This window comes from Grus americana, chromosome 1 (assembly GCF_028858705.1).
Source record: "Grus americana isolate bGruAme1 chromosome 1, bGruAme1.mat, whole genome shotgun sequence".
NCBI lineage: Eukaryota > Metazoa > Chordata > Aves > Gruiformes > Gruidae > Grus > Grus americana.
This window is the reverse complement of record NC_072852.1, coordinates 52283307-52301745: the sequence shown is the minus strand read 5'-3', so window position 1 is coordinate 52301745 and position 18439 is coordinate 52283307. Positions and strand designations below refer to the sequence as shown.

General features: G+C 37.8%; 1 protein-coding gene across 11 annotated transcripts in view; it reads left to right on the top strand.

Annotated features, from left to right (window-relative positions):
* Positions 1-14406, top strand: part of CDK17 (cyclin dependent kinase 17) — a 118220-nt gene extending 103814 nt beyond the window's left edge. For 9 of the 11 annotated variants that reach the window (XM_054815424.1, XM_054815232.1, XM_054815325.1 and 6 more), the window contains 10 exons: positions 567-681; positions 1228-1322; positions 2189-2251; positions 5885-6008; positions 6972-7092; positions 7633-7730; positions 8046-8151; positions 8950-8992; positions 10205-10295; positions 10490-14406. In XM_054815424.1, coding sequence (XP_054671399.1) covers positions 567-681; positions 1228-1322; positions 2189-2251; positions 5885-6008; positions 6972-7092; positions 7633-7730; positions 8046-8151; positions 8950-8992; positions 10205-10295; positions 10490-10719 — 1086 coding nt within the window. In that variant the 3' untranslated portion in view covers positions 10720-14406. The remainder of the gene's footprint in view (positions 1-566; positions 682-1227; positions 1323-2188; positions 2252-5884; positions 6009-6971; positions 7093-7632; positions 7731-8045; positions 8152-8949; positions 8993-10204; positions 10296-10489) is intronic. The other 2 variants (XM_054815791.1, XM_054815882.1) reach the window with 1 other exon arrangement.
* Positions 14407-18439: the final 4033 nt, after the last annotated feature.

The window sequence follows — 18439 nt, the reverse complement described above, 5'->3', positions numbered from 1 at the left end:
AGCTTCATAATATTCACTGTTCGTGATGTCAACCAAAATGAAACTTTGACAACTCCTTCCCCATCTCTCAAAAAGGAAAAAAAAAATCTCATGTAAAATATGTAAGGAAGGCAAGAAGCTATCAAAAGGAGTTAGGTGTTTTCGTAAAAATGATGGAAGAGTATGTCTGCAGCCTTTGGAAACATAACTGCAGCGTAGTGTAGAGATACCTGTGCTAGTTTTAATCAAATAGAGACTTTCAAGAGGGTAAATGATCCCATTAGTGATCTTGGTGAACTTAATGCTGCCTGATCTGACATCTTTGGTAGCTATATGGTGTATAGCTTCCCATGTAATTTTCAGAGTTGTTAAGCTTATGTGTCCCTTGTGTCTTCTGTGTGTTCAGACCTCTGCTTACAAAATATTTTTGTCATTTTATCTATATCAAAAGAATACAATGTAAAAACTATTCATATCCAAAATGAAATCTATTAGAACCTCAGATAGAAGTTTGTTTTCTTTTTTTTAACTGAATTTTCAATGAAGCAACAACTTTTAAGAGTTTTTCTTCTTTTTGCATTTTGTAGGGTACTTACGCAACAGTTTATAAGGGGAGAAGTAAATTGACGGAGAACTTGGTAGCCCTGAAAGAAATCCGCCTGGAACATGAAGAGGGAGCACCGTGCACAGCCATAAGAGAAGGTGATAACAACTTTTTTTTTTTTTAACTCTTTAGAATTTCAGATACTTCTGGATTTCTTTTTGACCAAAACACTGTTGGTACTTGGAAATACATAGGTTACATGGGAGATGCATGAAATTGGTATTAGTTTTGATGAGGAAAATTTTAGTCTAGACATATTAAGAGTTAGCGTTTCAAATTTATTTACTTTATGGGGGGTGGTTGTGTTCTCAAATGCAGTGTTATAAAATGGATAACTTTATGCTGAATTTGACTATTATTAGTGAGTAACTTTCAGGGATTCAGAACACATTTTATGAAATGACTACTTCCACCCGAAATGTATAATTTAGGAAATATTTACAGTTTGTTAGTCAAATGTCTGTTTGGTGTTTTGATTAAATACCTTTCTTAACCCAAGTATAACTTAATGTTATATGAGTATTATGTTCTTAAAAATAGCATTTTAATTTTTTAAAAAAATAGCTTATATGTATGAGCTTGCTAGAAATGCATTTACTGCTCATGTGTTTTGCATTTATTTTATGCTTACAATTCTCTTGCAGTGTCATTATTAAAAGATCTGAAGCATGCAAATATCGTTACATTACACGATATTGTGCACACAGACAAGTCTTTGACTCTTGTTTTTGAATATCTGGTAAGTGCTTAAACAACTAGTGAGGTTTACATTCGATTTATTGTTTCAAAGTAACATAGACATAACTAAATTGTGTACTCTTTTTAAAAATACTTGGACTGTTACAGTTTTTTCCTGCTTCTAGAATCATTCAGCTGAAAATGAGAAAAGTGTATTCAGTTCTTAAATTGTTGTAAATTAGTAAATACTGTTCTGATCGTTTCAGTTTCATTAACAGCAGTTAGTGTTAATCTACCTGAGCAAACTGTCTAGTTGTACCAAAATTGTTAACTATAAAAAAGGATAATCATGCTATTATTCAAACAATATTATTCAAACAATTTTTTTTCAAACAATGATGCAACTCTGACAAGTTAGCTAAGGAGAAAAGTATACTTCAAAATAAACCCATTGCATCTTTTTTGTAACAACCTTTTCAAGCAAGTGTCTATGATTACGTATCTCACTTGCTCACATCTTGCATGGTAGGCATTTCATTTTCTCACTGAAGCTTTAACTAATGATATTTTTGTATAATATGCTGGAATATGTAAGCATAATAAGAGGGATGAAGAAAAACTCTTTACTTGCAATGTAATTGGTGAATGTAGCAATTTCAGTTCTTAAATTGTGGCACACACAAGATCGAGGAGAAGGCAATAACAAATAATGTCTGAGATGATGCAGCTTGCTGGAAACCATGGGTATTTATATACTCTGGAAAACCAGAGTTTTCTTCATGTTCAGGCTTTTGGGTGTTTTATCATTGAACAGCTCTTGCAGAAAACTCAGTTTTCTAATGAATTATTTCCATTCTAATAATAGATAATAGTCACCTAATCTGTTGTCCACAATTTTGCTGAACAATGATGATGGTGTTTTGACAGGACAAGGATCTGAAGCAGTACATGGATGACTGTGGCAACATCATGAGTATGCACAACGTAAAGGTGAGTGTTTTCAGTGACAGTGAGTGTCTTCCAGCTTTCTCTGCTCTAAGAATTTCAGAGAACTTAATAATCAAGAGCTGTATGGTTTAGGGCTTTTTTAAAAAAAAAAAATTAAGAAACTTAACTTCCTTTTTGACCTTTAGGCATGACTTAACTACATTTGACATCAGATGGAGTCTTTCTTTTTGGTTTTTGATGGCTTTTAAGAGTTTATAGCACTGAAAACAGGAGATAATATAACTTTATACGTTTTAATTTTCTTTGAAATTATATATTTAAAGTAAAAAATTTCCTAAAAAAAAACCCCCAAACAAAACATTCATAACTCTTTTGACCTGTTCTTGTCCTTCCATTATTTGACACTCATTTATTAAGTCAAGTCTGTAGTTTGATATATCCTCAAATAAAATTTATATATGCACACTGAGGAAAATGTAGCCTCAATCATGAATGTGGATTTGGATAGCATTGCCTACCACACAAGTAAGAAATTAAGAATACATATTTAAGAACGAGTGATGTTCATCTCTCCATTAGTAACAGAAATTATTTTCTTTAACTGTGATGGGTTGACGCAGGCTGGAGGCCAGGTGCCCACCAAAGCTCCTCTATCACTCCCCTCTTCAACTGGACAGAGGAGAGAAAATGTAATGAAAGGCGAGATCAGGACAGGGAGAGATCATTCACCAATTACCATCATGGGTAAAACAGACTTGACTTGTGGAAAAAAAAATTTAATTTATTACCAATCAAATCAGAGTCAAGTAATAAGAAATAACCCCAAAACTTAAAAAACCCTCCCCCCACCTCACCCTTCTTCCCAGGCTTAACTTCACTCCCAATTTCTCTACCTCCTCCCCCAGCAGCGGCACAGGGAGATGAGGAATGGGGGTTGCAGTCAGCTCATCACATGTTGTCTCTGCCTCTCCTTCCTCCTCAGGGGGAGGACTCCTCACACTCTCCCCCTACTCCAGGGTGGGGTCCCTCCCACGGGGGACAGCCCTCCACCAACTTCTCCAACATGAGTCCTTCCCACAGGCTGCAGTTCTTCACGAACTGCTCCTGCGTGGGTCCCTTGCACAGGGTGCAGAGCTTCAGGAACCCTCGGTTTCCAATCTGGCCTGCTGAAACTAACTCAGGTTCAAGCGTTACCTCTCTTGTAACAAGCAGGTTTTGATTTGGAAAACTGGAATAATTCTTTGTTATTTAATACTTCTGGCTTTATAAACAAGAATCCAAACAGAGGACAATACTATCTTGAAATGAGTGAAGTTGTCTGAGGAGGCTGGGTTACCAGTATGACCCTGCTGTGTTGCAGCCTGTGCTGGACTGTTCCTTCAAAATGTTTTCATTAAGCCATATATAATTCATATAAGGGATGTTAATTGGGTGGTAGATGTGTTTGAGAAACTCTTCCATGCCTCTTGAAAGAAATTAAGCTGTGAACCTAAAGAACAAAACCATGAGTGTGCACACATGGTAGGAAAATTACTTTTATACACATGGCACAAATGTGGTTGACAACACAATGTACTAAATACTGCGAAGTGATGGGCTTTGTGTGCATTCCAGTAGAGTTGTCATCCTTGGGTTTGGCTTAGTTGCATGTTGCAAAATCTGTTCTTAGTTGAATTGCATATGGGATTCAGTCTAGATATTGGTTACTGTTTGGATAGCTTTTTCTTTTATTCTGTTGTCACATTACAGTAAGTATCTCTAGGGAAAGACATTTGCCCTTAACCTACTCTGTTGCTTCCTTTGAGAGCGTACAAAGGGAAGTTCTTTAATTTGTATCTAGTTCAGAGAGACAACAAAAAAACATAATTATGCTTGTATTTTTAATTAACTACAAGTTAGTAAGTAGTGCTTTAAGCTTAAAAAAAAATAAAGCTGTAAGTGGGAAGCTGACTCCTGTAATAAGTGCAGTTAGAGAACAAGCAGAATCTGTTTGTGGTAATCCAAGCTAAGCAGAGGAACTGTTTTTCCTTGTTTGCCTATAGTTTAAGCTATGCCCTAAGAGCAGATTTCTACGGTCAGTACGTTTGGCACTGGGAAACCAGCACAGCTGCTTAACTGCAGTAGCTGCAGGTGCTTACCTTGCAACAACTGTGGGGGTTTGGGTCATTATTGACTTCCCTGTCATTGCTCCCCTCACATTCCTCAGCTAATTTTAGGGTTTTGAGCTTTAACAAAATGAAGATGTATAATATAAAGATGTGTGCGATCTCTGCAGGTATTACTGTTTCAAAATTTTGAGCTAATACCTGTAGTCCTGTGCATTTCCAAAAGGATCCATGCCAGCTGTGGTGAAGATCCACAATTTCTGTAGAACAATCTGCTTTGCCTTCTTGACTAATCCTTGCAGTCCCAGTCCACGCTGGAGATGGCTATCGATTTCCATAGTAGACCTGTTAATACTACTTGGGACTGACTGCCTCTGCAACAGTATGGGCATGAGTAGATGGAGCAAAGCTTGTTGGTTCTCATTCTGCTCTTCAAAAAAGAAAAAGAAAGAAAGAAATTGATCCCAATTCCTTTTTTTCTAGAAGAGATAAATCCTGCTTGAGCAGACTGAGAACAGATGGATGTAAGCTACACCTGCTGTGTGTTTGTCCAGTTTAGGAAAAAGAATTTGGTGGTGTCACCTGCTACAAAAATAAACTCATGTGTTAGAAAATGGTTATATAAAGGCATTCTAGTGTTTCTCCTCAAAAGTCCTGTTACATGCTGAATTTGTCGCATTGGTAAACGTTGCTTTCTGTAATGCTCTGTATTTTTTCATTGTACATTTGTTCATCTATACTGGCTGAGGTCTGTTGTGTGGCAAATGCCAGCAATGGCTACGCAGGAGCCCCGTGTTTAAGATCGGACCCTTTATACATACAAAAACTGCAAAATAGTAGTTCTTAATGCAGTCATACAGTCAACTTGCTTGGCTGCCCTCTGTTAAACCTTTCTTTATCCCTTACTACTTCTGTGTCTATATATGTGCAGCATTAATATGCATGGCTGAAGTTGCTTGCTTGGCTTGCTGTTCCAAAGGACTAAAATAAACCTGTGTGTGTCAAGGTGAGGGATGAATATAAATGCCAGAAGCAGTTGGGCTGTTTTAGTAATCCTCATTTCCTCATTTCTCCACATTTCGTGAGCTTGTGAATCCAAGTGTATTTTTCCAACAGCATGCCAAAACGTTCTTTACATAGTTTAACACAGTTGGATGGAAAGGATGCTGAGCTGCATTTTCAGAAGGGATTCTGTGGCAGAAGGGAACTTGAGTATAGAGACAGTTACCTTTAAAGGCATTAGTGTGGGGAAGAGCATTGGTAAATGCTTACTTAATAAACAGCCCTGCGGTTCTCTTCAGTTAAGCAGAACAAATTGCTCTTAAAATCTTTGTTGTAAAGTAACGTGTTAAAGCAGTGCATTAGCATAAAGGGATACTAAATCTGTAAACAATAATTAAGATGTTCAGAATGTGTTCACATGGAAAAGTAACTTGCTTTTTGAGAAGTATTTTTTGTCCTGCTTACAATACAGAGACTTAACTTGACAGTGCCCAAATGGGCTGTTATAGTCCTGTAATCTGTAGATTAACATTTTTAGTCTAATTTATATAAATGTTCTCTTTTGTAGCTGTTTTTATACCAGATTCTTCGTGGTTTGGCATACTGTCATAGAAGAAAGGTATTGCATCGAGATCTGAAGCCACAAAATCTCCTAATTAATGAGAAGGGAGAACTGAAGCTTGCAGACTTTGGTATGGCCTGACATTATTCTGTAACTAATATTTTCTTAGAAAGGAAAGAGGAGAACATCAGGTCTGTAGTGAATTTCTGCGTTCTCAGATGGAAAATGAAAGTCAGCCTTTTACAGGATATTAGTAATCAAAGTAGTAGGTGTATAGGTAATACTGTCGCATGACTTGTGGTTTGAAAGTAGGCTTACAGCATCCTTTGAAATCAACACTTAGTCAGATCCTTAAGGTGGAGCTCAAGTTGCTTTTCCTAACACTCCACATCACTCCAAAGCAGAGTAACCACTATGGGAGGGAGAAAGGGTCTGTCTGTGTGCTAAATTGTCAGGTGTTACTCCATCACTGATACACCAAGTTCCTTTGGGATTTCCGGTAGTGGGACATTCACAGTTTCCTGTTATCTTCTGTGTCAGGAAGGTCCTTTGAAAGTTGTGCTACCACTGGTTTTTCCCCTTGTGCGTGAATGAAAGTTGCTCAGAAGATTGTATCTAACATGATAGACTTAAATTTGATTGAAGATATTACTGACAAACCGACAGTGTTAGGATGGAAAACCCCTGCTGATCCAACACTGATTTGATCTGTTTCCACCGTTTCATTATTCGTTTGTTGCCTTCTGCCGTTTGCAACGTAATTCTCAAATGGCAATCGTGCAGAAGGGTTTTTGCGGGGGGGGGAGGTGTCATATTGATCTAATGCTTTGTTATTTTTATCAAATTTGTAGGATTGCTCCAGGTTTTGATCTCTTTGCCTATCTTCTATGCATAAAAATGCTGATCATGAGATTGCTGTAAATACTAAGAGGCAAATCACAAGTTGTAGAAATGTATTTGTTAGGGCTTTTTAATGAGCATTAAGGGAAGGTATTGAGCAAGTACAGTAGGGTTGATTTAGCTTTTAAAAATCTGTTGTTGATTTCATGCAAAAAAAAGAGCTGCACATGACTTTATTTGCCTTTATATCAAGGATTGGCCAGGGCGAAGTCTGTTCCTACAAAGACCTACTCCAATGAAGTTGTCACATTATGGTACAGACCACCTGATGTTCTCCTCGGATCTTCAGAATATTCAACTCAAATTGACATGTGGTTTGTATAGCTTTGTCTGATTTAAATTTTTATTCTCAGTCAAGTTGAAAAAATGTCAACTTATTATATAGAAGCATTCAAGTGCTCATCCTTTGAATTTTTGAAGGCTACAACTGAGTTAGATTTTTAGAGAAAGGATTGGCAGTCAGGGAAGATGCTATTATTTCTCTCTGAAAATGCAGAGTACCTTTTTATTGCTTAGAGTAAGCAGGCATTAGGCCCACAGTGTTATGGAAAAAACCAAATGTTCTCCTAATGACATGATAATGTGATATTTTACTATGAACTTTTAATACAATTGATAAACTTGACATCTGAAGGAAGAGGATTTAATATAGCTATGACATAGGTTTTGTTTAGTCTTTGACAGTTCTTTTGTTGCTACATATCTTTCAAAACAATATTTTTCATAGCAGCATGTGGCTACCAACTAATTTAATAATTTGTTTTAATGGAAGAGAAATCACAGAAGTCTTTAAGAGCTGAAAACTTAAATTGTTGGATTGCTTCTGATTTATCTTTTTCTCTGTTTTTATAAAGGGGCGTTGGATGCATATTTTTTGAAATGGCATCAGGAAGGCCTCTTTTTCCTGGTTCAACGGTTGAAGATGAACTGCACTTAATTTTCAGACTTCTGGGTAAATGGATACTTTAAGCAGTAATGTTAATGCTATATGTTTGTTCTTCTAAACACTTTTTCCTCAAGAACTGTAGATCTTTATCTATAAGCAATGATATTTTATATTGCATTGTAATTAAGGTGAATGAGTATACTCTTGATGAAAAATGATTGAGCCGAATGCACAGCTGAGTTTGTCCAACAGAGACTCATTGACAGATTTTTTTTTCTTTCTTTCTTTCCTGTTTAAGTTACAGGATTAAATACTTGCTTATGCCAAAGTTGTTTCTTTACATTTTTTTAAGTTGAATTTGTTGCTTTTTTTTAAATGTAGGAACCCCATGTCAAGAAACATGGCCAGGCATTTCTTCCAGTGATGAATTTAGAAACTACAACTTTCCTAAGTATAAACCACAACCCCTCATCAACCATGCACCAAGGTACTTTGTGTTTTATTAGTAGAAAATATGCATCTCTGTGGCTTTGCGTATTTGTAAATGTGAACATGTTTCCAAGTACAGTCTGCTACTGAATGCTGGAATACTACACGTCAGCTGTGTTATTGTGGGCAGATAGTAATGCAAAGCATAGTCCTGGTACTACATGATTACTTTGTCTAGTATCATTCAAGGTGCCCCAGCACCTTAATGACTTAGAGAACTATAAACTCTGATTAATAACGCCTGCATAGTAGGAGTATTCACACAGCACTTCCTAAATAACCCAAATTCTCATCTGTTATATAAGAACCCTGTTGTAAAATGGCAAGGTTTCCTTGAGCAGTCTCTTGAAATCATTCTAAAACCATCATAAGGAATTTGAAGGGTCTGCATAGTTATTATAAATAACTTTTATAACAGACTACCACATTTTTTAGCAACTTTGAAGAAAAAGATCCAATATTGTGTCCTTCTAGTAAATGAGTCTTGTTGGACTTGTTAAAACAAAACAAAACCCAAATTTTTTTGCTAAAATAAATGATCCAGGTCAACCTAGTAAATCACAGTCCAAAGCTCAGGATTTGTCCCCAGTGCTTTTCAAATAGTCTTGTTCTGAGATACTGGTACTTGTATGTATAGACATTAACATGCGAGAAGTTGTTTAGGTGAAAGCATTTCTGTGTTTAAACTTAATTTTCGGGTTTGATACCACTTACTTAAATCAGTTCCTTGGAAGTTTTGCTTTTGTAAATGTAGTTCAATAACTGTTTTAATTTTTTTAAATATTTTTATTTTTAGGCTAGACACTGAAGGGATTGAATTGATAGCGAAGTTCCTTCAAGTAAGATCTGTTTTGTGGCTTTACTTCATAAAACTGCAAGTTTGGATTTTTAATACATTATTTACAAAATGTATTAGAAGCCATAGTATCTGTTAGATCTATCTCAAAGTGGAATATGCAGCTGAGACTGTAGTGGATGACAGATTTGGGAAGAATGACAGTTTTGGGAAGTCTGTATACTGTAAGAATTTAAAACCTGATGTTTAATTTATTTTTTTTTCCCCAGAAGTGATTTCTTCTCTTACTACTTTTTGAGAAAATAGAATTGATTCTATGTTAGCAATTCCCTGAAAAAACTAAATCTCTTGTGAAATACAATATCGAAACAGAACTTTTAAATACAAATACTGAACTTCTGTAACAATGAACTTAGCTTACTACTAGAGAAGCAGCCACTAAGGTGTAATATTGCTCTTTGATCTCGGAAACTGGATTCAAAAGGTGAAGTGGTATGTGGGTTTAATCTTTTAATCTGTATTAAAAATGAGCCAGAAGCAAGAAGAGGGGAAGCCAGACAGAAGGCCAACTCTTAAGTCTTTAAGTAGACACAGAAGCACTGTAACTTCACAATGTTAAAAATTCTTAGTACATAAGGTGGAGTGCAGTTACTCTGCTTTGCAGCCTGGGATTTAAATCCTACATCAGGTCTTCATCTGTTTACACGTTGTGTCAGCCCAGTACTTGCCGTCCTTGTTTGGACTTTGTTCTTACTTGTATACAGCTTTTGAAATGTCTGCATCTTTGCTCAGATGTGCGCACATGCCAAGCAGGAGAGATTTGAGTGTAGATTGAAGACCGTGTTGTCTAAAGTTCCATTGTATGCAGAACGCTGCAGCAGAGTCCATCAAATTAGAAAACTTTTGTGATCTTATGTAATAGCATTTCATTGCAATTTCATATTAGAACATAATGTAGACAGAAATCTGTCATCTAATCATTGTTACAGCTATAATTAAAGATTAAGTATATTTTTGACTGGCATCCATTTACAGCAGTTATTTTGACTATTTTAGCAGTCTTGTTATATGTTGATAATACTGATTTAGATAACATATGCTAGATTTTCATGTGTGAAATAAAAGTAATGAAAACAAATTTGTCCTAGTGAGTTAGTGGGAAATATTGAACTCTATTTGTCCCTTTGATGAAATCACTTGATGCAAAGAATTTTTTAATGAAAACCAACACACTTGTATCCTCTTATGTTAATAGTATGAATCGAAGAAGAGAATTTCAGCAGAAGAGGCCATGAAACATGCATATTTCAGAAGTCTTGGAACAAGAATACACACTTTGCCTGAAAGTAAGAGGAGTAGTAAATTAGCAGAGTATTGTTAAGATAGTATTCTATTAAAGAAGTCTGATATATATTGATGTAAATATTTTGGAATAGGAAGCTTTTTCTTTTTAATCTAAACTGTGTAATTAAGACTAGAACTTTGTTCAATAAAGCTTAGTTATGTTTGGATATGAATTAATTTCTTTGTTACATTCCAGGTGTTTCAATATTCAGTCTAAAAGAGATTCAGTTGCAAAAAGACCCTGGCTTCCGAAATTCCGCTTACCCTGAGACAGGTATGGAAAGCTTAAGATTTTCTCATCTCTGCAAACGGAATGCTGTGCCAGAAGCATTTGGAACTGAAAAATACTTTGTTAAATTGGTCCGTATGAGTGTTCTCAAACAAATAATAATAACGGTTTGCTCAGATTCCTGTCGAGACATATAAGCTAAGTGCACAGAAGGAGGTGAGTTTTACTAGGGATGGGCAGAGGGACTGTTAATACGAGAACATCTTTGAGTTTGAAACCGTTCCTGTGTGGGTGTTGAAAGGGGGGGGGGGGAAATGGCAGTAAGTGCAATTAAAAGAAAGATGCTGATATTAGTTTAAGCACAAAGAAAGGATATTCTTTTGAAACAGGCAGACAGAAGATATAGATAATAACTGAATCCTCTGTTGTGCGAATGCTTTGGTTTCTCACCGTGGTCCGTGTTCTGTTGTAGGACACGGGAAGAACAGAAGGCAGAGCATGCTCTTTTAAAGTAGGCGATGCAGAGTCGAGCCCAAGCCTATCCTGTCAGTCCAGGACTCAGATCTGAAGGCAGTGCTCTCTGTTGGTGGACTTGGAATCGCAGTTTGTCTACACTGTCCTCTTCACAGTGGAGTCTTTTTATTTCCAACCTGCAGATTATGTTTTTATATTTGTTGTCACAGTGTGACAATTTTTTGTACAGTTGGTTTTAAGGTCTCCTCTGCCACTAGAGCCAGTAGGTTACAGCTGTTGATGTAACTGTAGCTGCAATTTTTGTGCAGGACTGAGAAACACAGTGCATTATTTATTGCGGAATCATTGCTGCTAAATAACTACTGTCTGTATAGTTAACACAACAGTTCCATGCCTGAAGAAGTTGCAATGGCTTTATAATATGTGAATGCATCTGTTTCTCTTCATAAAATGTTCTACTGCTGCGGGGTTTTTTTGTATTTCTTAAACTGCAGTGTTTCCTGGAATGTAAACATAGCTTTGCTTGGCTATAGGTGAACCATCTTTAATGCTCTAAGTTCATGGCACTTAATTCCTTATTTAACGTTGGAAGTATGCGTTGAAATAGTTGAAAAATTATAATGCATATTATGTTTTTGAAAAGCACATGGTGTGAAAGTTGATGCAGACAAGTGAACAGTAACTATTATGTGCTCTCAGATCCTCTGTTCATTATTGATAAATTAGAGCATGGAGACTGGATGATAAACTTTGTCAGGCTTACTCCAGCATAAGATATTTGCACATTGTTGTGCATATGGGGCCTGCAGAAGCAATGACTTTTCTACCTTGTTTTTAACTTAGAAATACAAATAGTTAAAGGATGATTCATATACGTTGGACCCTGGCTTACTTTTAGAAATTTAGAATCTCTTCGTTACAGAGGAACAGGATAACTAATTACAAGAACATGGGAATAATGTCACATTTCTCCCACCTTGTTGCTCTCTTATTTGTGCATTATTCACTTGAAATCAACTGGAAAGATGCAAGTTTGTACTTGGTAAGAACTCACTAAACTACAGGGCTTTTACAGCGGGAACTTAGAGAGTTTTTCAGATCTTAGATGTTATCTGTTTACCAGAGATAGTAAACATGTTACTACTACGCTTATGCATCTCAGTGAGTATCATAAGTACGCCCTTGGTGATGGTTACAGTATTTTTAAGCATTTGTGTTCACCTTTATGAACCTATTTGTTTAGTGCATCTTAAAGAGACTGTAAATCTTTATTGGTATATTTTGAAATGGTCATGTAAATCTTTGGCTGGTATATCATGAAAATAGTCATAGGTAACTTAATTTTTCCTGACGTTCACTGTAAAACATTCAGGGGTCCTACCATTTCTGTTCAGGAAATCTTGTAGTTTATTGTTATTTAACAGTATTAAGTGAATTTTTGTATATTTCATTTTAACTTTATTTGTGAATAGTGATTGTGGCATGTTTGGGGGTGTTTTATTAATATTTCATTGATACTGGTAAATTTGAATTGGTTTTGTTTTTTTTTTTTTTATTTTCTGGAAGAGAGAAATTCATGTGTAATGGTGACTATTGGACCACTACTGCTTTTCAGCATTTGTAAACCGGTTTTACGTTAAATCTTGTAGACCTAACAAACTGCTGTTATTTCTAACTGACCGACCTGTATTAATATTGTACTTTTGAAAGTATAAATATTATGTGGAATTCTTTGGTTTTGTTTTGAAATTTATAATAACAAAGGCCCTGTGTTGTTAAAAATACAGACTAAGTGAACTTGCGGTTCTTGGGGCGTTGTTGGAAACATTTAGCTAGATCTCTGTGTTGTGGGAGCCGTCAGTTTTAACTTTGGCCGCTTGTTAATTCACGCAATGCAGAAGTAGTGGCAGTGAAAAGTAACGCGACTCATCCGTGACTGAGGCCATTCAGGATTTTACCGTAAACGTGGTCCGTAGTCTAATTATTAGCCAGTAAGTCCTGCATGTCCCGCGGTGTCGGAAGTCTTGCCTAGGTCTAGGAGCGTGACACGTTTCTCCGATAACGCGCGTGGCTCTCGCGCTGATACCTGCATGCATGTGTGTGTGTCGGAGGCGCATTTGGCACTGATGAAAAACCTTTGTCCCAAAATAGTTGTTATATATTTTTTTAGAGTTGCTATGGATCTGATCTAGATTTTATACTGATTAACTTTGTAGGAAATACGTTGTAGGCGTGATGGTGTTGAAGAAAAAAGTATCAGGAAAACATCTTTTTTTTTTTTTTTTACAAAAGTAGTGAAGATCTAGAGTAAATGTTCACTGTGGATAAATGTGGGATTTAGCATTTCTAGAACCGTAATATTTTATAGGTCATAAAAGAGCAAGTAATAATGTGACACTAATGGGTAAAGGACTTAAAGGTTTAACTGGTAAAATTAAGTGCATTAACAAATTTTGTTAGCTGCAGCTGATCCCTTTCTAAAGGAGGTTTCCATTTTAAGTAGGAATTCAGCTTTTTTGTTACAGCTGAAAAGATCTTCCATAAAATTAAAGCACTCTGTTTATAAGGAGATTTTTCTAAGGACCTGCAAGTGAATCAGTTTGCTTTGTTAGGAGGTAGCTTTAAAACAACGTATTTCTTAAGAAACTCGGCATCTGTGATCAAGCCAGTTTCAGCGCGGGGTGGGTTTTTTCTGTCTATAATTGAAACTCCTGCATCAGCAGAGGCAGTTCTGTGGCAGCTGCCTGTTTGGGGCAGTAGTCAGTGAGTCTGAAGTCACTGGGCATTTCTCTGACATCCTTTTTGTGCAATTCAGTGTTCGGCCTCCTGTCTGACAGCATCAGGCACTACGGACTTGGTTTCACTGTCCCAAGAGCTGTAGGGAGTGTTGGCCTTTTTGGGAGAAGACTTCGACCGTGACAGAAACCAAGCAGGTAGTCGCTAAAAACGGATGACTTTCAAGATTTGGTATGACAACCTTTGCTTGAAGATGAGTGATGAGTTAATGAGAAATGGCCTGCAAGTTGTTGCTGATGAAGTAGTTGTTTTTAGAAGATAGCCGGCGTATCCCATCTACCCCAGGGCAGGAATGGCAAGAGGTGTGTATAGGTGCGCGTACGAATGAGGTGGGCTTGAAGCCAGGAAGGAGGCAGGTGGTGATGAAGTTGCATGGACACGCAGGTGACGGCTGGAGGGGAGAAAGGGTGGGTGGAGGACGGGTAATTACGGGGCAAGAGGGAGTGGGAGGCTGTTGAAGGGGCAAAGCAGCTGCTCAGCAATGCGCCAGTGGAACGTGCATCTCAACACAGCTGTGTTATTTTTGTGCTGCTTTACCACAGCATTAAGAAGCCAGAGTGTATCCCTGAATTGGGCAATAAAAGTTAAAATAAATGATTATTAAAGAATCGACATCCTTTGTATTTGCAAATCATTTGAAAAACTGCAAGGTAGCGTCCTTTGGGCTGCTTGCTTGTTGTTTGCGCGTGAGATTTTCCATGTAATAAAGGTACGTTGTTTCCGTTTTGCAACCTTAAGATGGAATTAAGGTTAAGAACACATTCAGTTATTGAGGACAAAATATATGAAAGGTATGTTGTAAATATCCCCAAGCTAACCCAGGAAATACCCAGAATTAAGGTCAGACTTGAAAGAAATCTAAACAAAGTAGGGTATGGAAATGCACAGCTACGGCACACAGTGACACTGAAGAAAAATTAGAACTTGCCTTGTCTGTGACAACATGTGGTCACGGACATGTGACGTCTGGTCACTAACGGGCAGAGTTGAAATAATTCATGCATCTTGTTAGCACATTTCAATACCTTTTTTCCCTTGGTAAAGTTTGGCTGTGAAACAAATGCAACATTCTATGAAATGTCTTAATTTTGGGGAGGAACTTGAATGCTTACTTTTTATAGATTTTTGATTTTTATTTTTCATTTCAGAGGCTGGGCTGTTAGAGAATTGGTCTGTATGTGGGTCAGCAACACCCATGTATCTCACCAACATTGCTATCAGACCAATTTAAGAGGTTGACAAGATAACAAGTACAGACTATAAAACATAAAGGAAGCACTGTACCAGTGTTGAGCTAATTGGTACGTTGTACAGCCGGAGCTTACTTACAGGTAGGATGATTTTGAAAAGTATAAAAGCCAAGTAGATACGTGAGCTCTCTAATTCGGAGCATGCAGCCTTTTCATCTCTGCAGTTCGGTTGCACAGAAATTGCACTCTTGTTATAGACCACAGTGGAAATTTGTGTTGTCAGAACCAGGATTAGAGTTCAGCTATTCTATATTTTTTTTAAATCTTTGTTGTGTGATTTTTCACTGAGCTGTGCTACGCCTCTCTCATTAACGGAAAGAAAAAGATTGATGTCAGTGGAAAAACACGTACCTGACAATTTTTCCATTATTTCATATTTTCTAAAATCCCTTAACTCAGTTCTGTAAATTTTGAGCCAGCTTAAACTGTGAATGCACACATATGCACATACTTACTGTTGTAAATAACTGCTTAATTTATTGTCCTGGCTGCATCCTCCAAAATCACTTGAGAAGCAGGTCTGCCCAAGTGGATTGCTCTTAACGATCCTCGTAATGAAATACAAGTCTCACTCCACGCAGAGGCCAGGCCTTGAAACACGTTTTTCCCCAGAGAACAATGAAGTTCCTTCGTGTGTTGCAGTGGGATCTCCTTGCCGATGGAATCGCTGCGGATTGCAAACCGGGGAGAGTGCTCGTCCCTATCCCCTCTCCAGCATACTCTTGCCGGAGCACCTCCCTCCAGGCTCCACACGGCAGCCTCAGCGCTGCCTGCTCCTCCTTTCTCACGCCCCGAGCTTGTTTTTTCACAGACCTTTATTTTCCCCTCGTCCGTGTCCTTTTCCTTAATTTGCAGGAGGAGGCAGCTGGCCTGGAGCCATGTTGGGAATAATTAAGGTAAAGTTTATCCATTCACACTTCAAGAGTGAACACAAAATGAACCCATGGGAATAAACAACGCGTCCTGGAGTCCTGTCCTCTAGGAGAGATGCTTTTCTACCAATGCCCCCCCAAGGCAGGCCGTGATGCCGAGTGCTCCAGAGTCCTCGCCTGAGGTTCATTCTTTTTTCTATTAAATAAATTTACGCTCCTCCTCACTAATGCCGTCAGTCTCTTTGCCCTCAAGAAATCGGTTTGTACTCAATCTGTATAGGTAGAGCACTCGCGTATTGACTGGTGAGAGCAGTTAGTTTGGGGCAAAATGGGATTTCAAAAGTTGAAGTTTTCTGACGACTTTGTAGAGGTATTATTAAATCTGAGTGACACGTGCTGCTTTGTCCTACAGGATATAGGGACAGTCTCAAGATCAGAAGGGAACAGCGATGCCCTTAGATAAAAGACCACTTGTAGTTATGATGCCTTTTCTGAATTAGTTTGGTGGTCGTGGCAGCTTCTGAAGATGCTTCCTGTAGGGATGAGATCACAGAGCTTCTTCATGTAGGGACTGGTTCTGTTAAAATGAACTGCTGTAGTCTCTTTCGAAGGACCGTCTCACCTTGAAACGCTCATCTTGTTGACGTTCATTACTTCTTTGGTAGATATTTCCAAATTGGCAAGCACCTGTCTGATCAGACCAGTTTTCTTCCGACAAAATAAATTGTTCTTTGTTGACATAATGGACAAGTGTCAAATCTTTCTTTTTCTGTAGTTTGTTATCACCCATCACTGTTTTCCCACCTTGAAAGTTTTCTTTAGAACTGAGGCCACTGGCCTGTGCCAGGGCAGATGATGTGTGCAATCTCTTGGCAAAGCCATCCAGTAGCTGTGGCCCTACTGGTGGATACTTGCTTTTCCGAAAAAAGCAATAGAAAGGTAAGCCAAAAATAGCCTCATTGTCCACCCAACCTACATAATATTGAAAACTTCTTGTGTACTGCTGAAGCATGAATAAAGTGTAAATCTAGCCAAAAAATCCCTTGAATATGACCAAACTACAAATACTACCGAGAATACTCAAGAGAGAATAACTCCATGTTTTTTCCCCAGGATTGTTGTGTTGGAGTTCTCCATGCCACAGAAATATCAATGCTTTCACAGTATTTATTTTACAAACATTTGTTTGATTTTTCTCTACAGTTAAAAGATAGCTGTTAATAAAATTCAGTAGAAAATTACCAATAGACTGTTTTCTTCAAAGCATAAGGCATCATAATCTAGTGGTTTAGGTAGGCGTTAGACTTGAGAGGCTGGACTTTATTTGTAGAAATTCTGCCCAGCAGGAAGAATTTTTGTTCCACCAATTGTTTGACCAATTTGGAAGGCAGATTTCATTTTAACAACCTTTTTTTTTTTTTTTTTTTTTAACTGAAAAGCCAACTAGCAAAAGATGATGTGTTCTGTTGCTACTTTTTGTTCTCTCAAAGATGAGAAGACAGCACTACTTTATTGTTTCTAGGTGTCTTCCCTTAAGTGTTAATGGATTTTCTCGGATCCTTTACAGTAAATTGTTGAAATAATAATTTTTTTTTTGTCTCAGAATTGCTATTTTCTGCTATTTTTAAAAGAAAACCAAAGTCACTTAAGGAGCAGGAGGGTGGGAGGAGGGAGGTGTGCAGGGAGGTGGAGGGGGGTGTTGAGCCTTTTGAAGAGAAAAAAGTCTGCCTTACTAATGGCAAAACCTTGGAAGAAACAAAGTCATGAGAATCTGGATGCTTTTTTAAGAATCTCTTTTCTGTCACACACTCCCTTCTCCCATGTTCATCTGGGGTTTTTTGCAGTGTGGTATTCAATACTTACTAAGTCAAAGACTAAATATTCGTGAGTATTTCTTTACTTTTTAAACTCATGAAGTGAGAAACACTTCATCTCTACACCTTGTTCTCCCATTAGCTCCACTGGTGCGTACAAGGCAAGACTTCACTGAAGGAGGCATTCGTATTTAACGTAAAAATGAGACGAGAGTTGGCTCTAGTGTGTGAGTAATTAGTGAAAAATATTCCGTGTACCTGGGAGGAGCCCATTGAAGGAGAAATGTTGGACCTGCGCTCCCTTGTGATCCATCTCCACTACACCAGTCCCCGTTAGTCATGTGCTGCCTTTTCTTCCAACCTATTCCAATTTTGCCGAGTGTAAAACTTCCCTTCACTCATAAATTGTGCGTAGGTTCATCTTCTGGTTTTGACTGCGCGGGGTGGCACCTCTTGGAGCTCTTCAAACGCAGAATCAAGCGAATGACTTCCACTGTGTTTGATTCCTTTGCCTTACGTCCTGCGTCTAATTGCTTTGTTTATCAGCGCTGGTACTTCATATAGATATGGCAGGGTTAATCTCTCCCGTTAATTACTGAGAGTGAAACTGAGGAGTCATTTTTGGTTGTGCAACCCAAGAGCCTGAGGAAAATTCCTGCTGTCTTTTGTCAGACTACCTCTGCCCCAAAAACGGCTTTTCAACATCAGAAC